General features: G+C 40.2%; 1 protein-coding gene across 3 annotated transcripts; it reads right to left on the reverse strand.

The window, feature by feature from the left end:
* Positions 1-7,829: 7,829 nt before the first annotated feature.
* STX2 (syntaxin 2) lies at positions 7,830-25,099 on the reverse strand. Of its 3 annotated transcripts, none has more exons than XM_051769144.1 (11): positions 24,990-25,099; positions 18,824-18,895; positions 18,230-18,329; positions 16,691-16,765; positions 16,284-16,357; positions 15,973-16,081; positions 14,203-14,276; positions 13,954-14,091; positions 12,522-12,632; positions 11,270-11,330; positions 7,830-9,837 (listed from the first exon to the last, which is right to left on the reverse strand). In XM_051769144.1, the coding sequence occupies exons 1-11, from the start codon at positions 25,017-25,019 to the stop codon at positions 9,737-9,739; spliced, it is 945 nt and encodes a 314-aa protein (XP_051625104.1). In that variant the 5' UTR covers positions 25,020-25,099; the 3' UTR covers positions 7,830-9,736. The 3 variants fall into 3 exon arrangements, with proteins under 3 accessions (XP_051625104.1, XP_051625102.1, XP_051625103.1); XM_051769142.1 differs by having other exon boundaries at positions 11,203-11,330; XM_051769143.1 differs by lacking the exon at positions 11,270-11,330.
* Positions 25,100-26,067: the final 968 nt, after the last annotated feature.

Here is a 26,067-nt window from a genome sequence, read left to right on the forward strand (position 1 = left end):
GTGCTGGGTGGGAATTCTGCCTGCACAGGAAATTGCCTTTCCCTTTGTCTTCCCAGGGCTTTTCAAAAGACAACCAAGATGTTTAGTCACAAGAGAAATAAGCATGGCTCAAATTTTCCCTTTTTTCATTGTAGATGAGCAGCCAAAATGCTTTTGGCCTTGGAAGGCAGCACTCTTAGTGAGACAGCCTCCCAAAAGTTTGGTAGGTATTGCGAGACAATGGGTCCAACTCCTTAAAACAGCAGCACCGTGTCTTTCCTTCTGGAGAGCAAGTGGCTTCCTGTCAGCACCCAGAGATTCCCCACCCAGTGGGAAGTGGTTTATATGGAGTAATGTTAAATTGTTATTACTTTGGTGTTTGTAACAGCTGAGTGTAACGTTGATACAACAAGGCTGGGTGTGCCAGCTGCAGACACAGCCAGAGAGTGAACCTCACCAACTCAACGGTGTTTCAGAAAGGCAGTAATTTCCCTCCCATACAGAACTGGGACAGACATAAATAACATTGTCTTAGGGCAACAGTCTGAAAGATTCATACAGGGCGAAACAAAACGCTGTGTGTTGACACCTGGAAACATATTCCAGGGTTTTCTTTAATTATGTTTAAAAATTAAAGGCAAATTTCTACTGGAAGTATATACTTGATGTTTCAAACAGTTCTAGAAGGGGGTGGTCTGAGTGCTGCAAGTTTTGCCCTCAGAAGGAGATGGTGCTTTCCACCTACCTTTCTGTTTTGTTCTGAACTGTGACCCAATTTGAGATGAAAAAGCCCAGAACAGAAATCTCTGTGTAGACAGAGCATCACGTTTCTCCTCAATTAATAAAGCATCCAAGTGAAAAGGGTACAATATGCAGCTCCCAAATGATGCTGAGAAGCAACATCAGGCTTTCTCTGCAGTGAATTCATTTAGTTTCAACAGCATTTTGCATAAGAATAGTTAAAAATCCATCCAAAAGTAATTGAAAGGAAAATATACCTGCAAACTACCTGCAAAACAGGCAAAAATGATTGAGTTTTTGAAATTCAGTGATCTTGTATTATGAAAATATATCCAAACATCAGATGGAAAGTGCATGGAAAAATTGAAAGTTGAAAAAAATAGAATGAAACAAGGTGTCTTTCCTGGGGGGGAAAAAAGAAAACCCTATATTCCAGCAATTCCATACAGAATCAATGATTCAGTTCCAAAAGACAAATCACTTCCCTTACATAAAATCACTTCCCTAATATAAAATCATGGGTCAGGCACCAAGCCACTGAGTCATGTCTGTCCAGCTCTGACACATTTTAAGGAACAGCTAAAACCCACATTAAGAGAAGTTATTCTTGCAGCATTTGTAAAGAGGAATTCGGTCTAAGCTTCCTGCCCGGGTTGAAGGGAGGAAGCAATCAGGACTGTCCCTGCTCCTGCTGAGCACCACACAAGCTTTCTGTCTCGTGTATTCTGGCTTTTCCAGCTGGGACTGGAAAGCTGGTTTTACCAGGATCCAGATGAAAAGATTTGTACTGGAGATGCCAGTTTGCTGATGCCTCTGCCACCTGTTTAATGAGGGTGTGAACCCCCTGCCTGGTATTGTCCTGCAGTCTGTGCCTGCATTAACACACCTCAGAAGGGCAAAAGATGAGCTTTGTGTGGGTAACAGAAGGAAAACATTGGAGGGCAACGAACAGATTTCAATCAGAATTGTGATTCCTGGCACAAGAGGTGAATGCAAAAATTATCCCTCTCGGGAATCCCAGGTTTAAGTCTACTTCACATGTAGGTCTGAACCAGGTGTCTTTGAAGCCAACAGGAGTGTTGCTGGGAATTTTAATAAGAGGCTGCTTCAGCAGCCCAAAAGCCCAGCAGAGAAACTAGATTGAAACAGCTCATTTGTACTTGTACAGGTATTTCAGAATCTCACTTAGCTGTCTCTTTATTCCTAATTAATTGCAGTCTGCCTCACTATTTAAATGAGTTTTTTCTAGATTTTTTTTTTCATAGCAACCACGTGAAACCCAATTCTGTATTGCTTGACAGGCACTTTGAACTTTTAACTTCTACCACGTTCTAGAACGATCCTGTGTCACGTATTTTAAATATACTCCAGTAAAATTAAAATATACTCCTCTGCACGCTGCCTATTTGCCTCGAAGGAACAGAAGGTAGGTAGGAGAGCAGCCACCCTTTGCATCATCTCTTGGAGTCACTGGAAAGATTCCTATGGGAGTAGATTTGATTCTAAATAAATGGCCAGCCATGCTGGGACAGGAACTCCCAGCCTTCAGCACCTCTCTGATATTTAGCTTTTTCCTACTGATTTCTAATCAACCTCAGCCATTGCAACCTGGAGCAGCATCACTGCCATCAGTGCAGCAACACTTCACTGGTGCACCAAAGGACCTGGGACAAAAGATGCCTCCCCTCGGGGAGTTTATTCTATTTAAGCACTTATGATATGCTTAAGTAGAGCTGTTTGTTTTAGCAGCAAGTTCACAGATGTGGTGAAATTTTTATTAGCTCCTAAAATGTTAACGATGCTCTGAATTTCTCGTGCACAAAAGGCTCTTCTAAAAAACCCTCACACTGGAAACATCATCATCATGACTCCCAAATGGAAATGAACTGCAGGTCAAGCTTCACCTCCAGTAAGATAAATGCCAACAGAAACATTAGTGGACTAGTGCATGTATGTAAATACTCTAATAGTGCTTTTATAGGAATAAAGCCATAAGAGCCTTTCAAAGTGAAGCTTTATTTCACCCATAATTTATTTTGTTCCCCACCACATTGAAGAGACCTAAACCTAAAACCCTGTTACTCCAACTGAAGTGAGCATGTTCTTGTGTAACAAATGATATCCAGGAGAGGGCTCAGATTTGTGCTTTACAGACAGCACAAAAATGTGATGTTTTTCTAAACAAAAATGTGCAAAGTAAATACAGAGAAAGTTGTACGGCAACACCCTGAATTATTGAACGGCCAGCTATGCAGAACAAACATAATTAAAGGGTCTCATTATCTTCTAAATAATCATTGTAAATAATGCTTTAGATAATTACTTCATTAGTTCTCAAAACACTGGCTTTTATTCTCCTCTGAGATTCTACCCACTATCTCTACTCTGAATAAATTGCCAAAAGGGAAAATCAAAAGCAGAGCAAGGATGTGAGCTGGAAATGTAATGTGTGTTTGTTACATGAACTGATTTAAACCCAGGATGTTTTGAAACGTTTTTTGGTTTTTTTTTTTTTGCAATTTTCAGATGGTTAAAAGCAGTTTGTTTAGATTTTTTAATGTATGTATTTCTTTCTTCAGATTGCTTTCCCATGCAGTTAAGATTCCTTTGCTAGCAGCTGGATTTATCCATTTAAAGATGGTTCACAGCAGTGTGGATAGAACCAAGATTAGTCTCTATCATGGATGTCTGGCCTTACCTAAACTGCCCTTTTTCTTCACTACAAATACCATGAGGTAGATTCAGTAACAAATAAACTATGTCTCTAAAAGCCACAGCCTGAACAAAAGGAAAGCCAGAGACCAAGATAAGAAGTGGGCAGAAAATCTGAGACCCACAATTACATGGCTCAATAGCTGAGAATGCCTGCATTTGGAAAAGTGAGTCTTTTTTTTTCAACAGCGTTCTGTCAGTACTTCCAGTAATTAAAGTAATGGCATAAAAAAGACAAATATTTCCCTGGTCAGGTCCCAGGTCAATCTGAAGCACTGCAGAAGGCTGAGCCTTACCAGTCATGGTATTTTAAAAGTCTGTTAAAGTCTATTAAAGAAATTAAATGGCAAGAGGAAAACAGTAAATGTGCAGAGTGAGTCAGCAATCAGCCCATCCCTGAGACAGAAGGGGCACAGCAGACAGAGCAGCCACATTTGAAACTCTGGAAAGGGAATTAAGGTGATTCCTAAAATTTTGAAAAGGGGGATCAGCAGCAACCACAGACTGGAGAGAACTGAGACATGTTTTGTGAAAATGAATATTTTTGGAGTTTTTTGTGCTTGTGTTGTGCTTTTTCTTAAACTCACTCCACTACTAAGGTCACATCTTGCTTCAGCAGATGCCAAAGGTGCTACAATATTTGCTGTAAACGTGGAAGATTCAGATTTCCCTAAAATTTCAACTCATCTCTTTCCAAACTTCCAGTTCTTCCCATGGATCAATAAGTCCTGCCAGCAGCCCCTTCCCACTCGTGGCTGCACAGGGATGTTCTGGTGATGTACCTGTGCCACTGCCTGTGATGGTTTAGGAGAAGAGGCCTTGCTGCAGCACCCAGCAGTTCCCAGAGTACCACTCTCCAAACTACTCCCCAAAGTTTCCCCTTTAGGAGAAAGCTCTCAGCACTCAGAGCAATGAGGCAAGAGACCTGCTTCTGTCTCAGCAGCTGTTGGGAATGAGATGTTCTCTCAAGCTTTAAGTTGATTTTCCAGAGGGGACTGGAGCTTAGTTGCTCTCGCTAAACACGCTTCAGGTATCAGATCTTTTCCCTGGACTCGGGGCCAGATGGGTAGCTGTGCTTAAATCAGAAATCCCAGGGAATGACCTGGAAGAATAAAAGTGGAATTAACTGTGTTTTCTGAGAGCCTTTCCACCTCTAAACAAAATGCTTTTGTCTACCCCATTGCCAGCATTCAAAGGATTTGCTTTCCACTTTCTCAACATAAAACCTAGCGATAAATTAAAAACAAGCCAGGGTTTAGCCATGTTTTTAAAGGCCAGAGCCTCTCCTGACCAGCTGTTCTGGAACAGGGACAGAACACAAATCAACCTGCCAAGTCAGTGGATATTCTGGCCAACACACACCACCTCCATTGTGGCCAAATTCCTGGAGGTGTGTGTGAAATACTACTGGAAAACCCTCATGAAAGCCTCTGCAGGGAGAAATGCTGATTAAAGATGATGAAACCAAATTGTTCAGAAGATGAACTGTGACGGAAATAACATTACTGCAGACCTCAGAATGAATGGGACTAATAGCAAAGGGGTTGGTAACTTCTGACTGCGTCACTGATGGAGGATTACAGCTAATGAGGAAAACCTCCCTCCTGCATCCCTGTTCCCACAGGACAGGGCATCTCTCACTCCCAGGCTGCTTCAGCTGCTGGAGTGCAAAGCTGCAACAGCAGTTTCTCTTCTTCTGTGGGAGTTATTGTCACTTTTAATGAGGAACCAAATTTAGACCTCATTTACAGCAGTGGGTGTAACTCCTGACTGCAAAGTTAGTCTACGTGCTATACATGCTCCAAAGTTTTAACAGTGAAAGAAAACGTGCAGAAAATTGAACTGTCAGTACCAGTTCTTTCAGTTGAACTTCCTTCCCTGAATCATTTCCCACATCTGCAAAGTGTAAACAGTTTGCCACAATGGTGATGTGAATTCCTGTAAAGAACCTTGAAACCTGAGATTTTAGATCTGCCTTCACTGATTGACATCTACTACTGTACCACGCTCTAGATCAGAACTGTGCAATCCAACACTGCCAGATAGCTCTGAAAAAAATCCCAGCTGGGGCAGAGTAACTCACAGATCTTACAGTACTGTGCAGGTAGTTTTCATTCCTCTGGCTAAAATAATCTCAAAATAAAATTATTTCAAATAAAAGGAAGATGGGAAAACATCAATCTCATTTAAATTTCTGGACAACAATGACATGGATGAACTTTGGAGTTTCCCAGGAGTATTTCTTTGCACACAGCAAAGGCAAAGAGTGTCTTGGAAGCTGCAAAGGGCACCTGAGCACACACACTGTGCTCTGCCACAAGGATCCTCTGTGACCTCAGACAAGTCATTTCAGTGACTTGGACAAAACAGGGCTTAATATTCCCATTCCACAGCCAAACAGAACAGCTCTGTCATAGCCCTGATGAGGGTTTGAGTCTACAGTGACCTACAAATGGGAGTAAGTAAGGCCTTGGACAGGCTTTCAAATAGTTGCCATTCTTTCACTTCTACTTCACAGTATCTGACTGGGCAAAGATGCATTTCAGGGGCTTTGAGCTGACTCATAAAGAGTAACTGCTGTCTGGGTACCTGTTGGGAAATATCACAGCCAGTCACCCCCTGCCTCTTGTCTAATGATCAGATATTCTACATTTAGTCCAGAATATACCCTTCAAAATAACCATTTATATCCCTCAGTGAACACAAATGTGTTCCACCAACAGGGCAAAGAAAAAAATTCTTCTCGAGGCTGGGTTCTTTCCTTAAGAAGTTTTAGACTAGCAAAATGTTATTTTGTTTGATGGACTTCCTGTAGAAAAACAATTCCATTCATCCACAGAGGATTAAGAGATACTGTTCTACTATCTGAACCACCATGACAGAAAAAGTGTGTTTTGTTGGTTTCTTTCAAAAATATTTATACCTAAAAGGGTAATCAAAATCAAAGGTGTTTCACTCTGTGATGTAGTTACACGAACAGCACCTCTGCCCAGTTACACTCTCTAAACTGAGTTGCATTAAACTCAGTTTAATGTTGCCCAGCTCAGTTTACCTTGAATTGACAGTACCTGGCATGGGCTGACCCTGGATACAGGGAATATAATTTTGTATGCAAAATAATCCTTGTTTTCTTCCTCCTCACAAAGTCTGCTGCATATTGTCAGCTCTTTGCATCATAACTCAGCCATTTTCTAGGAACTGTTCCCTCTTGAACACCAAAATCCTTCTTTCCCCTATTTGCAGTCAAATGGCTTGAAATGCAAAGAGCAGCCACTGCTCCTTCCAACACAGAAACACAAGGATTTTATCATTACTTACCATCTCTAGTTATTGCCCTTTGTAAATCCCTTTATTCCAAAGTATTTTCGCTCTTCAGTACTTGTTCCAAGTGCTTGTGAAATGCTGTTTCCACTCCCAAATGCTCACTGTAGGTGCCCTGTGCTGGCAGCAGGACCTCCCACGTGTGGGACAGAGGTGGCTGTGGTGGCACCACGGCCCCGAGCAGCCAAGTCTGCTCCTGCCAGCCCCCCCTGAGCCACCCCACAGGTGCAGAGGCTGCAGCACAGGGACAGTGCCATGGCTATTTTCAGAGCTGGCATATGAGCCACATGAACACATCACATCAAATTTAACACTGGGTAACCCAAGGCTTTAAACCCCCATTCACATCCCATCCACCCCTCCATAAAAAAAACCCACAACCAAAGCCCACATTCAAACTGTTCTCTCAAAACCACTTTTTTTTCTAATTTATTTTTAAATAATTGTTATAGAGAAAAGCATCCTTCCTCGTAGGCAGCAGCTCCCTCATTCCCTTTGTCTTTTAAATTTATCTTCTAAATTTATTCATTAAAACTCAGATAGTGCTTTGCTAAACAAATCCTCCTTTGCCTAAAACTTTTCTGTTTTACACTACAGAGCAGAGGCAGAATTAAGAATCTGAAACAGCTTTAGCTGATTCTCTAACGTTTTGCCTTTGTTTCTACTGACAGATAGTCATTAATAGGTCGTTTTTCTAAGTGCTTTGGTATTAACCCTGCTGCAAACCCTCACTGCTGTTGGACTGTTACAGAAGTTATAACAGCTTATTTTTGTATGAAAAGAGCACTGACTCAAATGAAACCCTGGGCACTTCTTACCTCAACATTTCTCTGAAAACGCCTCCCCCATGGGCATAGTTTAAATTAATAAATCCCATTATTTTCTTCATCATTACCTCTGTGTACACTCAGTTCATCTCTACACCTTTCTTGGTAAGAAGTTTCAGGAAACCCACTGCCTTTAACCATTGTTTGACAGGTGTCACTGCAAAAACATCCCAGCCTGATTCAAACACTCCCTGGGAATATTCACAAGGGTCACAGTAAAATCCTTAATATAAAAATAGACACGAGATACTCGCTTAGATGAATTTATTAGTGCATAGGTTAGAGATTTACTCCCCTCCAAGAAGATTTCACATTCTCCTGTGAAAAACAAAGTTGTGTTTTGTTTTAAAACAAACTCATTGAGGCAGCTGTACAACAAGTAGCCTATTCAAATTTCTGGTCTTGATGGGCAAATTACTGCATTATAAAGAAAAACAAAAAATACAATATAACAGGACTGATTTTTCCCCTCTATGTAATTTGTGTATCTGTATAAATAATATATACTGATAAAAACCTAGAAAACTACAGAATAAAAAATATATTTACCTAGAACAAGTACTAAGGCAACCAATCTTTCCTTACTTTGCTTGTAAACTTCCTCACAAACATCAGTGAGTGTTCTGGATTTAGAGGTAAAAGAAATTTGTTCATTAATGAAGCCAAATTTTTCAAGCGACTTCTTTATGGCTGACTTGCAAAAGGACCAATAATAGTATTTTTTGTTGGTTTTTAAACGTTTGACATCTGAATAACTCCAGCACATTCACAGTATATTTGGACAGCAAAGCAGGAATATTCATACATACAATATAAATTGTAAACTTTGCTGAATTTCATGAAGTCAAACTGAATTCTAGTTTACAGAGTAACTTTGATCTCAGACACTTCCAATAAAATGCAAGTTGAAGGATTCTAACCTTGCAGGACCAAGTCACTGCAGTTCAGATCAGAGCTGAGTATCTGAAAACATCAACGAGTGTGGTTTCAGACTGTGCTTAAAAAGGCACAGATCATCCTTTCCTATATTTACACTGTAAGAGAATTAGATCTACATATCTACATGGATATGCTTCAACAACGAGGAGTCACAAAGGCAAGTTACAAATATTTTACACACACACAAAAAAAAAAATACAAAAATAACCTGTAACATTAAATGCAGTTATTTGGGTACATTTGAAGTATTTCAAGTCACGCAAGCTAGGATTACAACAGGCATGTATACACTAAAACACTTCATATATGTTATATATACAGACATTTCATAACAAGTCAGTGTCTTAGTTTGTATTATGCTGCAGATTTTCTGAAGGAGTTCATCCTCCTGTGCCATGTTCATACATCAGCATTAGCAAAGGCTCGAAACAAGAAAACTTGATTTGGCTTTATAATGTAATTTTTGTCATATTCATATGAACAATAAGGCTGAACTGATCCATCAGCTTCCTTTGCTCAAGTGCAAATTCAGTGTGCTTCACTGCAGTCTTCCTTTGCCAGAAATGTTCCAACTAACTTTTTATTAAATAGGAAGGAAATATTTAAAGCAATTTATCTTGAAGAAAAAAAATTAATAAACTGCCAAGTGTAAAAAAGCTTTTTTTTTTTTTCTTCTCGGGTGTAATGCACTAAGCAGACAGTTAAATAAGTCTTTTCAGGTTAAAATATTTTAGCACTTGTTGGAGAAGAAAATATTTAAGCATAAAGCTTATATAGGTTAAGGTGACTAAATAATTAATAAAGACAAGGCTATATCTCATAAAAATGTTCACAAGAGTACTAACAAAGGCAGCACCAGCAAGGTACTAAATTCATGATTAGAATTATGTTAGCAATAGGAAAAAAAGCAAAACAGTCAAAAACTCAATTGTCTCTCAACTCCCTATTTTAACTATAACACTGAGATATGAAAAAAACCCTAAGTTACTCTAGTTCAAAACAATTAAGAGCAAGTGTCAGTCTTACAAACCTAGTTTCTGATGAAAATCCATACACATCCTAATACATTCTGATCTTTGTTTATGAGTAAACATTAAGAGTGATTTTGCTTTCATTTTGAGCCATTAATGACAGGTCATCATCACGGAACAGTGTAAGGCATCATTTCTGGTCAAGGTTTGGTTTTACTAAAGATGTATTTTGGAGTTGCTGAAGGTTCATAACTCTTGGAATGTGCTTGCTAGGACAGTGTTGTTGCAAGGATAATTCCAAGTATCAAAAGCAATACAGTTACACATATAATGATGAACATCAATTTCTGCAAGAAAAAGAGAGAGAGAGTCGAGATTGAAACACTTTGTTTAAATAAATGCAGAGCCACAGAAAATTAGTAATACTGATACCCAACCTGAGAGTTTGGATTTTCTTTCCAGAGATTAATCACTGCTAGGATTTCCTGCTGGTCTTTGTTTTCTAACACACATGTAACCATAGCCACAAGACAGAGTGTAAGGTGCCTGTATTTTGCTTCCCAGGGTAATTTTTATGACTCGTGCCCAACTTCTGTAAATACCATGACGTACAGAAACAGATGTAGGTCAAGTCTTAGTACAGAAACTGCTCACTGCCACCCTCCCTGGATAAACATTTGCAGCCTGCCCAGACCTTTACACCTGCACACTCACTGGAGTTCAGGACAATGTCAGTAAGAACATTCTGTGGGTAACAGCTCAAAGAGCTGCAAGGGGAAAACAAAAAACAAAAGAGGTGGTCCTGTGTGAATGCATCAAAATGTGACATTAGATCTGATATTTCTGACTAAAAGCAATGACACAGTAAAGTCTGTTCTCTGCCCATGAACCAGAGCTGAGAAGAATCCATAACACCAAACCTCAAAGTCTGATATTAAAAGAGTGTTAGTACAGAAACCTGAATTCCTGACAAGCTCTCTGAACTGACACCCCTTGGAGCACTTAGTACAGAGCGGGAAGATAATACATATAAAAAGCTGGATTGCAAAGAGTTAATTGCTACTTAGTTAATTCTACTTAGCCTGCCTAGGTGTTGACAAGAAATGGTAGATTAGTACAGCAAATACCTGAAGACTGAAAAAAGCCTCATTGTTGTCCTAAGATTCCAGCTGCAATCTCTGCAGACTTCCTTTTATGAACACATTGTTACTTCCCACTGTTTCATTTAGTCTGGTATTAATAAACAGCTTCAAAGTAAGTCATTTTAGGATGTTCTGGAAGGCATAAAAGCCAACTTCCTGGTTGCAGACACTTCTTTTTTTAAAAGCTCTGCTTAAAACTATAGAAAACCCCACCTGATAAAGTTCCAAGTGTTAACCAGCATTCCATATCTTAGTGCAGATTGTTTGCTAACGTGAACTTTTTGTATAAAAAAAAAAGAAACTCAAAGGAGTGGGAGACAATAGTTGGCTTTTTGGTCTCATCTGCTCCTGTTCCTGAGTCAGGCAGTGACTTTCTGTGCATTGAGCAGTTCACCACTAGATGTCAGTTGGCAATATCCACGTGCATGGAGCTGTTAGAGGACACAGAGGGAAGATCCAGCAATGCAGCTCCATCCCTCCACCCCCCCCCAGCAATAACTGCACAGATATTAAGGGTTAATAGAACAATACAGAGAAAACAAGAGCAAAATTAGTTGATTAGTTACTTACTGCCACAGTGGCAGGAAGACATGCATGCTGAGGTTATCCAACCATCACCGAATACCAACAGACAAACCAATAATTAGAGCAATTATGGCAACCAACACCACTGACACAATGATAATTATCCACATTTTCTGTCAAAAAACAAGGTATTGTTAATATTAAGCACATTTAGACATGCATTTATTCTCAGTTCTTTTAAATTGTTTTTAGATCCACAAGCACTTTTATTAAAGCCTGCAGTATTTCCAAGTTGAGATAAATTATTCTGTGTAGTCTTGCATACATAAGAATAAACATTTTTAAACAGTGTTTACATGTAAACTAGTGTGATAATGTCTATACAGTCAAAGATGGTACAGTCACCATTTACAAACACATTAAATGGGCTTTTTGACACTTCTTAAACAATCTTTTGTAAATACAACAGGTGTGGTCTCTCTGTGTAGGTATCTATCAATAAAGATGCACTATTCCCTCAAATTCAGCTCACCATAAAAAAACCTCACAAAATTGCACAGCTTCTCAAAAGGGGAACTGATAATGTAAAAACAAACTCCTTAGTTTGATTTCAGAGTATATTATTTGGTGTCTGATGGGAAGGAAGACACCAGGACACAAAACAAGTGCCACGGAAAACACCTGAACGTTACTCTGAACTCAAACCCTCCACAACTTCAGTGTCGTGGTAAAATGTCACTCCCTTTCCAGAGGGAAGATCCTCCTAATTCATCTGTAAAATGAATAATTAGAGAGAGGATTCTAAAAAAGCCTGCTTCACCACACCACTTATGGAGATTTCATACCTGTAAATCCAGGTAAGTTTGTCGATGATAAAAAAATCCAAAAACTTTTAAGCTTATTTAGAATCTGAATAATTTAAAGTATTAATTCTTCTTTTGGGGTTTTTACATATGACAACTTTTTGTGAAAAAAACTGTGAATACACCCTTAGCTGTGCATGAATTGCTTATCTGTTTTCATAGTACAAGAAGCTTCTGTCCCCTACTGGTAATACAATTTTTTAATATTAGCTATGACAAATTTGTTCACGTTGGAAATGTTTTGATTTCTTCCAGTTTGAGGTGGTGGGGTGTTTGTTTGCTTGTAAAATCCTTTGTTAAGTCTCCTTCTGCAATTTACTAATTCATAACAACATTTTCCTATCTAATTTTAAAAAGCACAACTGCAAACAAGGAAAATGCACATATTAATTCTACCTTGAAGGAGTGAATACAGCAACAAAAATTCAACTAAAATTGAAGGTCACTTCATCCTGTGCTAAGTTAAAATACTGACTAGAACAACTAAGAAAGACAACATACCCTTCGTGCTTTACTTTGATATTTAACTGCCTTTTTTGTCTCTTCTTTTGCATGTTCCACATAATCTGTTGCATTCATCACGTTCTTCTCTATGTTGTTGATCATTTCACCCTTAAAATGAAATTTCAAAGGAAAAAAAAAATCTATTATTGGAATCCATGGATCCTTGTTAATGAAAAACAATTACTTTCAGCAAGGGAACGATGCACATTTTAGTGGGTGATGTTTTTTCTGCTTTGATATGTAAAGGGAAAAGGGAATGAGAAGCAAGGACTCACAGTTCTCACCAAACAAGGAACATTCATGGGCAGGGCAGGCACATTCCCTTTTGCAGGAATAAGTACTGAACACCTGAAAACATACCTTTGTGTGTGAGGTATGTTTTAACAGCCCAAACTAAATAGAGATGGGAAATCCCTGATGTGTCTGCAAGTGGGGAAGGATAATTGACTATTTTAACACAAGGTTCAACAGTTATCCAAGGAAACACACACATAGGAGTTCCTCAGAATGGAGGGACGTCAATACATTACAAATTCAAATTAACTATGGTGAATGAAATTTGGCAATGAAATGGAGGATTGGTGAAAAATGACAGTTAAGTCTGTTACCTGTGTTTCTGTCCACCAGAAGAAATAATCAGCAGCAGTAAACAGCAAAGCATTAAAGAATGATGCACAAGGAACTTTTGGTCATTTCTAATTCAAAAGAAAACTGCTACCAATTTCTCTTGGCTGTATATGTAATATCAAAGCAACACAGGACTTGTAGAGCAAAAACCAATTAAAAAAATAGTCCTTTTCAGGAAAGTTTATTTCCTAACATTATTCTGTTCAGTTTCCTGCATGAGTCAAACAATTTTAAGAGCAGAAACGAAAAATATTTTTGTTGGGTAACTGGCATGTAAAGACTACAAACAGAACAAATTTATATACATGTCAAGACAAAGTTTATGAACAAAAGAGATGACTTGAAGGACTTGTCAAGCCCTTCACATTCATGAGTCAGAGCAGTAACTGTACTCTGTATTAAGTTGCTAACACACATGTTATTCTACCACAGTAGTTCTTTACCATGTCTGAGAATCCTCAGTTCCCAAGGTGTTAGCCAACATTCCAGGACAGAGTTGTTCTTTTTTAAACATGCACAAAAATGTTCAAGTATATTGCAATTAGGCATGGTGAAGAAAATGTTATATATGCTAACTGTGGTCAGTTATTGAAAGCATATCCTACAAGCACAGAGATGGTAAGCTTCTTTAAAACAAAACAAAAACCCTCCTGTGATTAACTTTTCTATATTCTAATCACAGCCAAAAACACTCTAAGTCTGCACTATCTGAACATAAGCAACTGCTCCTGCACGTTGCAAAGAGGAAGACTGAGGAAAAAAGCCACCACTTACATAAAGGTGTTTGAATTGGTTCATTTACCTGAGTCTCAACAAACATTGCCATGTCCATAAACATTTCATGAAGTTCCTTTATGCTGCATTCCAGTTTCATAATATCCTTGTGACGGGACTCGATCTCATTCAGAGCTTGCCTGGTTATTTGAGAGTCTGATATAATCTTTGGGAGGATGGACAAAGATAAGGACACAAGTAAGGACCTGCTGACACACTCCTAAAGAGCAGGAGCAGTAGAATAGAAGAGAGACATAGCTGGAGCAGAAATACATACATCAGAAGTGAAAATGGAAGGATTACCACTCTCTAACATTTCTTCCAGTTCCTCATCAGTGGTGGTCTTTCCAGCTAGGATAAAAACAACAGGACTTCACATAACATCACTGGTTCAGTGTGGAACACAACATTTTACCATTCTGGAAGGATGACAATTCAAAGACAATTCTTGTTTCGAGCATTTTGCAGGATAAAACGTTGTAGTGGTCAGCCATTACCAAGGGTCATTTTGCATAGAATAAAACCCACAAAGTATCAAGTGATAGTCAGAAAACAAACACAGGTTCAAAGCTATCATGAAGAATTCCTGATCATGGAGTGGTTTTGCTTGCTTGGTTGGTTAGTTCATTTTGGGGATTTTTGTCAAATTGAAGGGTTTGATCAGAAATATTTACAAGGTACATATGAACCTTCTGAAGTGGAGTGTTCTTCAGAAGGAAGAACTTGAGATACTTGAGAGTATTTATAAAACATTCAATATTTACCTATTCAGTCATGTCCCACTCACACCCCACCACTGTGTGGGCAATAAAATCTTTACGTAAATTTGATTTTCCCAACACAGGATTCCATCCATATTCCACACAGAGAAGATGATAACCCACAGTGCCCCTTCACTTCTGCTTTTCATAGTACAAGTAACCATTCATGTAATTTATTACTGCATGTTTAAGCAAACTGAATCCTGTTGATCACACTGGTACCACAAATGAAAGTGTTATGAGTTACACAACACATTCAAGAGATTTGTATTGTACAGTTTTAAAAATTCCATATCAAAGCCCTGTTCTTCCAATGTAAAATAAGCTGAATATCTGTACCAATTTATATAATTCTGTCCTATCAGGAGAGAGCTACAGTTTGAGTATTACTTTCTGATGTTAATACCCAAGAATGCTGCAAAATCTGCTTTAAAATTTTTAGTGCTTAAGAAAAGCTGAAGGCTCTAATTGGGTCATAACAACTTGAACTTAAAAGAACTGAGGTATTAGTGTCCCTCCCCTCACACATATAGCAAAAAACAACTTAACTTGCCTAATAAACTTTACTGAAATGCTGAATTGGACCATTAGCATGAGAGGCTAATGACCAATTTGAGAAGTATGTGAAAAGCAAAGTCTTCTTATAATTTGCCAGTTGCTGTTTCCATTCCCTATTTCAGCAATGTACATATTTGCTCCTACAGGAGACATTAAAAAGGGCCAACTTTAGGCACAAGATTAAACAGAGATTTTCAGACACCTTCCAAGGTAGATGTAGAGGTCAGATGCTCTGAACTCTGTAGTTCAGAGTCAGGAGTCTTCTAAACACTCATCCTAATAATCAACATTCATACATGAGTCAGGCAACAGATGATCAGAGCACATATAACAGCAGCACTGATTTTATGCCAGCTGAATTTAACAAGTGTCCCTGTAGAAGCATGTTAATTTTGGAATGGCTTTTAATAACACTTGCTGTTTCAGAATGCAGCTTTTCTTAACGCTTCATTTAAAGTTGCAACACTGGAAATAAATGAAGCAAAGGAAAAAGATAATTTTTTGAATAGTTTTTACGATTTAGTGAGTTTTCTCTATTTTCTTTACAGCTGTTCTGAAGAGTAATATCGAGTTTATGCCACACACAAAAATCGTTTCTTCTCTCTCACGTGCTCCCAGATGATGTCCAAGCTGATGATGCTTTGCACCATCTTTTAATAACAAGAAACAAGAGAGGTACTAAGAATACAATTTTTATTTTTTTAAACAAGCATATTCAGGTCACTTACTGATCTCTAATTGCCTCTGTATCCGACATTTGCTGCGCTCTCGAAACAGAGTCTGGGTCTCGTTGTATTCTGTCATCACCTCCACAAACTTGTGAGCCAACACAGAGTGCTGGGTGTGAGGAGTTCAAAAGGTGGAACAGAAACATTTATTTATTTTTTTTGATACAGCAAATAGCACTGCACAATAACTCAGAGTGGTGTTCACATCCCCCCAAAACAGAACGTGAAATTCTGAAATTATTTCAGAAGAGTTAAAGTCATTCTCCAATTTACTCAAACCCTTCTATTTTCTTTAGTTTAAGAGCTCATACCTGTGTTTTCCTTATCCTGAGGTCCACTGATGTCCGATTGGCATTTTCACCCTGCTCAAAACTTTGTTCAATAGCTGAGAACAAGACAAGAATACTCTGAGTCCATGTTCAGTTATTTAACAGTGCAGCTCAATTACTTTGTAAATATTATTATTATTTTTTACACATACAAGTTCTCTACATGCCTAATATTTCAGGGGTGGCAGTGACATATATAAAATCTTAAAATAATTTTGATCATTGGTACAGATCTTTAAACACAGTAATTACTTCAACAGCCTCAACAGAGTAACACCACTATTATGCTGGAAAAATTTTAAAAGGTGTAGCAAAATGGGCTTTAAACAATAAACACCTATCCTGACTCATTGCAAGTGACAGCAGTTTTATTTGTGCTCACAACTCACCCTTTAGCCTGGCCCGGATTTTGTTAGCAATCTTCTTTATTTCCTCATTTAATTCTTCAAGTTCTTCCTTTGTTCCTTTAAAAAAGCAGTAATTTTTTTAAACTGTTTATGATTGATAACAGTAAGTCAGCAACCATTTTCAACTCTACCTTGCAACCTCATAGTTGTACTCAGAACAACCATGCAGAGCTGAAGTTTATTATAGTCTTAAGTACTTTAAATACCATTTTTGTAACAGCATACTATCAGGTTCCTGCTTCTTGTGACAGGCTTACACTTGGGAAATGTTATTACTAACTCATCAACTAAACCAGGTGATAAAATATTCCACAGTTTCTCTTAACACTTTCTGGGTAATATCTGTTTGCTAGTCAAAAATTAAATTTTACTGAGTTCTAAATACAAGTGAAAGTACAGATTCATCTCATCCTTTTTTTAAAAATTGTGTTGTTCATCATGTATTCATTGCTTTTACACTTAAGGTAACTGTACTATGTCTGACCTATGTGTTTTGAAGAATTCTGTACAGAGCATTCATGAAGAACTTAACTAGATCTCTGTCACTGAAGACACCAGAATCACAAGAACACACATTACTTACAAGAGCTGTCATGTTCCTACACAACTCAGATGCATTATTGATATATACAATTTTTAGCACAAACACAAGCTGACAAATGAGCTGAGACCACGGACTTTTAACATTTAGATGAACCCTTATTAAGCCTGAGACTCATTAACTGTATACAACTGTTAAGACAAAAAGCAGCCCCCAAAATCACTTGTAAGAATACAAACACCCATCCATAAACAGAGAAAATAGGGGGACAATAAAGAACTAACATCCAAAGCTCAGTTTTCATCGACGAGATGAAACAAGATGATAAATGTCAAGCCAGTCTTGCAACACTGAGCAAAAACATCTCAGCATCTTTTCTTCCCTTTTCTCTGAGCCCTGCCCAGATGCCCTGAGTTCACAAGGGTTGAGAACACAGAAGGTTCCATGTTTCTGGGCAAGTTCCCTAAACTTTTTCTGATCAGAAAGCACAACTTCAATTCCAGCTTTGAGGTTAAAGCCTCTAAAACTAGGGTTCCTTAGAGGAACTCTTAACTGTAGCTGTGGTGGGAGACAGGACATTGTCCCTGCTGAAGAATAAAGAGAGTAAAAGAATAAAGCTCTGCAGTATAAGCTTCAGTGGCCAACTTCCACAAATACAAGAAATGTAAGTAGCTTCTAAGTTTCTGAAGACAAAATCAAATTCAAGACACCGTATCAAACTGAGTTTTGAACTAGAAAAAGTGTGGATGAGGCAACAAATATTCTGAAAACGCATTTTTTTCAAATGACACTTCAAAAAGGTAAAAATAAGCAAATGAAAGTATTAATTCAATATTAAAGATGGACATAGTTACTTAAATAGGGTTACCTTTCGCATTCTGAACACCTGAAGTTTTATTCCTACAAACAGCTAAACCAAACAAACAGTATTTCAGAATATCTAGCCACACATGCACGAAATCTTAAAAATTTTTACTCACTTCCTTCAGGATTTGGTGCTGACAGGATAATGCTGTGCTGCTTCTTCACTTCTTCCACATTTTGTGCTATTTTTGCTATATTATTTCTAATTTCCTCAACCTGGAGGAAGAGAAATATAGCAATGAAGACATTAGAATAAATCAGGGTAAAATTTTTTTTAAACAAAAAATAATTGGTCATAAAAATCATAAATTATTTCATTGCAACATTTGTAAGTACATGACAGAAATCCCAGTAATGTTGATATTTAAAAAGCTTGTAATCTTACTTTTAAATAAAAAATGTAATTCTTAATAGCAAATATATTCTGTGTGGCCATAAACTTAAGTGCTAATATTCTTAATAAAAATATTTTAAAATTCTATTAGCAAACTCCTTTGTCAATAGGAGTTAAAAACACTTCTCTGCAATAAAGACAGAAAATACCCTGAAATAAGTAACAGAGAGTGTTACCAACATTTAATTTGGCAAACCATTACAAACCATACTGGAGAGTATGTGTAGAAGGGAATTGTTAAACCTAATTACAGAAATGAGAAGGCATAGAGAGAAAACATTAAATCTTCAATGCACTGTGAAAATTGTAACTTTACCTGCTGGAAAAAGTCATCCATGAAATGGTCTTTTTCAATAATAACTGTCTCCCCATCTTCATTTCCTTTATACTGTAAGAGACAACAAAATAAATCTATGAAATAAAACTCCAGATACTGTTCTGAAACAACTGCAACTTGTACCACATTGCTACACAAATGCACACACATTTTTGTCAGTAGCCTGCAAGGTCAAAAAAGTCTTCCACTGCTGCAGATTGTCATCTAAAAACAAATAAGAGAGGCCACAGAAAGTCACCTGACTACTACAGAGTTGTGAAAGAAACACAGAGAGAGGTGCTGAGAGCTGCCTTGTGATGTAATAACTACATATCTAACGACAGCCAGAGCAAAAAGCCATCACCAACTTACTACTTTTGCCCTGAGGTGTTTTCAAGGCTGCCATTCCACACCAATTTAGACATAATTACACTACACTAAACTATAAATGCATTGCATAATTGATAAAGCCTCGGAACAGCAGCTGACAGGCTCTCCCACACCTCCAGGGCACAAAGCCCAACAGCTCCCACAGTCACACCTCCCAAACCCCTGAGCCAGCCCAGGGCAATCCAGGGATCTTAAGAGTAATGGAGAGTCAATTTTTGTCACAGGAAAACAGAGAATTAACAGGCATCAGGGAAAGGCAAAGAGCTCCAGCTTCTCTCTTCTCCAGTTCCCTTTGTAGAGCACAGACTGCCTGAACTGTGTTGAACCAAAATATTACTCAAACATACAGTCAAGGGGTTATCAGTTAGAAAAAAAACAAACTACAGGATAGGTATCATGGAGGGATTGTCATGTTCACGACACCTTTCTAAGAACAAGGCCCTCTGCCTTTGATCTTGTAACACCCACTCCCTGCTCCTAACCTCTGATCCTACTACCCAAAAAGCCCTTTGGTTCTGGTTTTGTTAAATTAGGTGAAATATATACTATTTGTGTGACAATTCTGCCATCTAATCCAACGTCAAACACTGCTATTATCTAATAAAGGAAGTTTTACTCAATTAAGATTTATGCATCAAAATATAAGAGTGCTCCAAATCTTCAAGGGAAGTTACTATACTTTGTGACAGTTCCTTTCCTGCAAATCCAGTGGATGCATAAAGCCCTCTGGCAATATGTTTGTCAGAAATCATCTGGGTTTTATACTAAGAGAAAACCACAATGCCCCAAGTGAAACACAGGAATGGAGCTGTCATTGCTCTCCTGAACCACCCTCCAACCACTCCTAGTGCTGTGTGTCACTAAAGACTTTGGGGAAATGATCACTAGAACTCAAATTATCTGTCCTTAGAGATTGTAATCAATGAACAGTCTTGCACAAATATGGAAGGAAGTCTGTGCCCAAATGAAGTCACTCAACTTTTTACCATGCTAGAGACTGCACTGCTACTAAGCTGCCAGTTTAAAGTTAATATTTAAGAACGAGCTATGCTTTAAAGACATTTAATTTCATTACCTATGCAAAAGAACACTTTCTGTTTATATTTACTGAGAGAAAAATAACAAATTAAAAATCGTGAAAATAGCATCAGCTAAGAGACCTGGCATGTCAGCTTTTAGTTTGATCAGATCTTATCAAAACATTTAACACCTGAGTGAATCCTAATCAAATCAAAGCTACAAAACTCTCCCTCAGAAGTCCTGTTTGGAGATGCTCCATCGGGATCACCCAACCCACTGTCAGTGCCACCTGTATTTCGCTTTCATATTTGGTTGCAGCGACACCACTGACAGATCAATTTGCTTCCTACAATTTGTTGAAGGATTTATGGGCAACCTACTTCAAACATCAGCACTTGAGACACCTGATGAGTTTGTCAGCCTCTGTTCTCTGTGTTCTTAAATCATCTTTTACCTAAAATACAGCTTATTTGCTCACTCTTCAACTGAAGTGATGTGCTCTTTTGACAAGCACACAACCAAGGACTCACGTTTATCACTGAGTTTAGCAGAAACATATTACTTCCCCTAGACTTCACCTCCCCAGTACAAACAGTATCACAAAAAACTGATAAAAAGTTTCACTCAATGCCAAGAGCAATCTAATAAAGTCTGTTTGCAGCTCATACCTTGACCTTGGGACTGAAGGGCTGGAACATACAACTCCATAAACTTTACAGAACTATAGATCGAGTTCCTCGGGAGTTGTTTGTGCTGGTTTTGCCTGGGACAGAGTTAACTTTCTTCACAGCAACTGGTATGGGCTGTGTTTTGGATTTGTGCTGGAACAGGGTTGATGACAGAGGGATGTTTCAGTTACTGCTGAGCTGAGCCTGGTCAAGGCCTTTTCTGCTCCTCACCCCACCTGTGAAGCCCGGGAGGCACAAGAAGCTGGGGGGGGACACAGGCAGGACAGCTGTCCCCAAGTGACCCAAGGGATATTCCAGACCACATGGCATCATGCTCAGTGTATAAAGCCAGGGGAAGAAGAAGGAAGGGGGGCACACCTTTGGCATTTTGTCTCCCTAAGTCCCCGTGAGGTGTGACAGAGCCCTGCTCTCCTGGGCATGGCTGAACACCTGCCTGCCCACTGGAAGTGGGGAATGAATTCCTTGTTTTCCTTTGCTTGTGTGCAGCTTTTTACCTTTCAAACTGCGTTTATCTCAACCCAGGAATTTTCCCCCGTTGCAATTCTGACCCCCATCCCAGTGGGATGAGTGAGGGAGAGGCCAAGGGAACAGCCATGTGCTGCTCCAGGTGCCAGCTGGGGTTAAACCACAACGTCGGTTCACGTGACAGAATCCACATATTCTGACAGTATCACTTCTCAGCACCAAGCAAATGCTGCCCTAAAAACTTTGTCCCTTCTAATACCTCACAGAACTGCAGAAATAAGCCTAGCTGGAGATATCTTAATAATTACTGACCTTTGAAACCAAAAACAGCTTTCGACTGAAAAACGTGACTACAACTTGCCCTTGAAATTCAAGGTTAGTCCTTTCTCAGTGCAGATCACGTGTATTCCTCTGGCAGGCTGCAAGGATAATAACTGCCCATTATCCCAGTGAAGCAGGCCCAAGGAGTACCTTACAGAGTTTAAGAGCTTCTCCTCACAGCATCAGCGTGTGCAGAAATCGTTTTGTATCAGAGCAGCCAAGGAGGGCTCACAGAGGGCCCAGGAGAGCTGTCAGGCAGCTCTGGCAGGTCAATCATTAACGTGCATTTAGCAGCATTATTGTACAACCAGGGAAACATTATATGGTAACCATCTACAATAAATCACTTCCCACTGTTAGGACGTGGAAGGCACACAGCTCATCTTCAGAAAATTCCATGTTTGAACAAAGTCTCACGTAAGAGGCTGACTCGGCGAAAAAGGACACGGTCGTGTTTTCCTCCTGCTGGAAAAGTTCATTGTGCATCTGTTTCCATACCACCCAATTCTAACAATTTTAACTCCTGTGACTTTGTTTTTCACTCATTCCTAAACAGTTTTGGGGGCACTAAGTGAATGTCCAAGAAATACTTTAGGAAAAAAATCAGTGCAGTTCTGTTTATAGGTCCTAGTTTAAAAAAAAGCTACAGTCAAATATAAACATTTTTCAAAGATTAAATGTAAAATATCTTCATTAACACTCAAGAGTAAAGGAATATAAACCCCAAACTTTTTAAATGATTCACCAATCAAGCACAAAGAATGGATTCCAGTGGAGAGCTCTGCATCCACTTCAGCATCCAACAAGGTGGTAAGTTTTGAGCCATGTGGACAGTGCACCCCGAACCTGAGATCTAAAACATCACACATGAGCAGAGGTTTACATCTTCTCCCTGTCTTAAAGGATTTAACAACAAAACCAAAAAAAGTATGAATGAGCTTTACAAACAGACCTTTAAAAGGACATCTGTTTTTAATACCTGACACAAGCTAAATGTGCTCATCTGGGTGTGTGAACACAGATTCTATGGCTCTTTTAAAGCTATTTCAAGATGGACTTGTTATCTGTGAACATCAAACCACGGAGGGAGAATATTTTGCAATCACAGCTATGTACTAGTCTTTTTTTTCCTTCCCTAAATATCTACTGTAAACTACTGCTGAAAACAGTGTATTGGATCAGAGAGAACCTTTTAATCTTACACTTATTTGTGCTCAAAATAACTCAAACCAGTCTGGGATTTGATCAATTCTCTAAGTAATTGTATTAAATGACAATTGAAGCAGCTGCAAGACGTTCATTTTGGCCCGCTCAGAATAATTTATAAATGACATTAAAATAATCTCCTAAAGTTGAACAAATACAATTATGTTTGCTATCCTCTGAAAAAGCACGTACTTTACAAAACTCCTTCTAGCTAAGAAATCAAGAGGAAGCAACATTATCTGAAGGCTCATAATCTGCATGTCCTCAACAATTTCTTTCTCCAGCAACTACTTGAGCACTGTTTACCTACCTAAATACAGCGTATTAAAAATATCAACATGTTAACTTCATGTTAATGAGCCACGAACACTGACAGGTAACATTTCTCCCTCTTCTTTATAAGGGGAAATCTGGGAAAAACTTACAACTTTGAATGACAAAATAGTTTGCTTGCTGTCCAAAACAAAAAAAAATCAGGAACGCACAAACAAACACATGTTAAATTAACACATGTTAAATTAACATTTCTGCTAAAGGGAATGCTGTGCTCAGTTGAAACAGGTCAGTGTAGACTGACTACAGCACTGGGATCTCTTAAACAACCTGTTGGGGGAAATGGAGTGGATGGAACTTACAGGTAAGGCATGACCAAAGCAACATCTAATGAAATCCTTATATTAAAGGAAAGAGGCAAGGCACAGTTATTCCTGAAGATTTTGCAGGCCTAGGCCTGTTTGAAAACCACAATGTCTATGCTCTACTCTTCACTATTTCATTTAGCCAAATAAAATGCAATGAAACTACACTGATCAAACCCGAGCAGTTCGGAAAATAGGCAAATATATGTTAATACATTATTTCTGACCACAGTGTTTAAAGTAGCTTGCTGCAGCAGTTAAAGCAGTAGTTTGCTGCAGCAGTTAAAGCAGTAGTTTGCTGCAGCAGTTAAAGCAGTAGTTTGCTGCTGTAGTGTTCAGATGTCAAACACTAAAGCTGGCCTAAAACCTGTACGTACAGCTGCTTTAAACACTTCTAACAATATCAATGGGGGGGGAGTGTCAGGGCATGGAGTTGATTTTTTTAAATTAAAAACTCACACAACAGACCACTACTGCTTCCCCTCAGCCAGAATTAAGTGTACAGGTTTAGGATTATAAATTAAAAACTAAATTTGGATCACCATTTGTTCCTTCCTCTATCTGGAAGACAGTGCATCATTACTGAAATTTGGCACACATTCCTACAGCCTGGACTGTTTAGAAACAGGAGAAGGGAATGAGGATACCTGAAAGAAATGACACTTTTGGGGTTTTTTTTGGCATGACTCCAAAACATTATTCCTGGTAGAGATTCCGTAATTTAATCCTGCTAAAACTTTTCAGCTGCTAATTCATCCTTTCGGGAGAGGAAAACAAAGAGACTGCTAATCCCATCACTACAGATGGAGCTCCCAAGATGTATTTTGTGATCCGGAAGATATGACGTTACTCTTTAAAGTGAACGAGCCTTACATGCAGCTCAACACACGCCAACTTCTGCATGTATGTGGAGTCCTGGAACTATCACAGGAACTCCTGTGTGCTCTCCATTTCCATTTCTTTTCAGGAAAAGGAAAAAAAAAAAGAAGCCAAATATCCTTTTATTTTACCCAGGCCATATCCTGTCGCAGACAGACTGACGGTACCTCCCCGGCACACTCAACTCTCCCTTCTTTTTTTAGGATACTGTTTCCAAAGCACAAATAAGGGAAAGGAAAAGCGCGTATAAACACGGCCAGCTACCATTTTGTAAACACGCGGAAAATAAACGCTGCCGAGAGCTCCGCTGACGCACCAGGGCCGAGCAGCTCCGGGGGACAAACCCACCCCGCGGCCCGAGAGCAGGGTGACCGCGGGGCCTGTCCGCCGGGGGGCTGTAAAAACAACCGGAGAAGGGATGGCGGAGGCAGCCGGGGCCCTCCCAGCCCACAGGGACCGCCGGATCCCGCAAAGCCCTCCCCGCCCTGCCCGTTACCTCGGGCGGCCACTGCGGCGCCCCCCTCCCCCGCAACCCTCCCCGCGCTGCCCTCTCCGCACCTCTGCCAGGTCCGCCAGCCGGTCCTTCATCCCCGCGGCTCTCGGGGTTCCTGGGGCCGCTCCCGCCGTGCCCGGGGCCGCCCCGCTCCCCCCGCCCGCCCCGCGCCGCCCGCCGCCACCGCCCCCTCGGCGCTGCGCCCGCCCCGCGCATGCGGGGAAGAGGCGGCACCGCGCCCCGTGCGGGCGGGCGCGGCAACCATTCCCTGCGGGCACCGCCTGGCGCGGGCGGGCGCGGCGGGAGCGGGCACCGGGCACCGGGCACCGGGCACGGGGCACCGGACACCGGACACCGGGCACGGGGCGGAGGGTGCGGCTGAGCCCTGCCCTTCGTGTCCAGTTCTGGGGCCTCAGTTCAGGGAGGATGTTGAGGGGCTGGAGCGTGTCCAGAGAAGGGCGACGAGGCTGGTGAGGGGACTGGAGCGCAGGTGCTGTGAGGGGCGGCTGAGGGAGCTGGGGGGGCTCAGCCTGGAGAGGAGGAGGCTCGGGGGAGACCTTTTCGCTCTCTACAACTCCCTGACAGGGGGAGCCGGGGTGGGGGTCGGGCTCTACTCCCAGGGAACCAGCAGTAGGACCAGAGGGCACAGTCTGTGTGAGGAGAGGTTTAGGCTGGAAGAAGTTCTTCAAAGAAATAGTGATCAGACATTGGAATGGGCTGACCAGGGTGGAGTCACCGTCCCTGGTCCCTGGAGGTGTTTAAGAAGAGACTGGATGTGGCATCAGTGCCATGGTCCAGTTGACAAGGTGGTGTTGGCTCAAAGGTTGGACTCGATGATCTCAGAGGTCTTTTCCGACCTGGTTGATTCTGTGATTGCCGCAGAGATGTGGCAGAGCACTGCAACAGGCTGCCCAGGGAGGGCGAGGAGTCTCCTGCTCTGGTGATGCTCAAACCCCAGCTGGACACGTTGCGATGTCACCTGCCCCTGAGGACCCTTCCAACTCAAACTGTTCGTGATTCCGTGGATGTGTACGAGGAGAGATGAATCCTCGATGTGGGAGAGCTCAGGGGTCTGAACGGTGCCATGGGTGCCCCCCCAGAGGAGGCTACAGAGGGGATGAAGGGGCTGGAGCATCTCTGTGA

Source organism: Manacus candei, unplaced genomic scaffold, assembly GCF_025592945.1.
Source record: "Manacus candei isolate 608988 ecotype Guabito, Panama unplaced genomic scaffold, ASM2559294v1 h1tg000103l, whole genome shotgun sequence".
Classification (NCBI taxonomy): Eukaryota; Metazoa; Chordata; class Aves; order Passeriformes; family Pipridae; genus Manacus; species Manacus candei.

What these genes read in the sequence shown, in the direction of transcription:
- STX2 (XM_051769144.1), bottom strand. Translation starts at nt 25,019, where the DNA reads ATGAAGGACCGGCTGGCGGACCTGGCAGAG. An exon ending in GGCTGGCGGACCTGGCAGAG is followed by an intron (nt 18,896 to 24,989) that starts GTGCGGAGAGGG and finishes TGTCTCTTACAG; the next exon opens with TATAAAGGAAATGAAGATGG. An exon ending in ACAGAGGCAATTAGAGATCA is followed by an intron (nt 14,277 to 15,972) that starts GTAAGTGACCTG and finishes TTTTTATCCTAG; the next exon opens with CTGGAAAGACCACCACTGAT.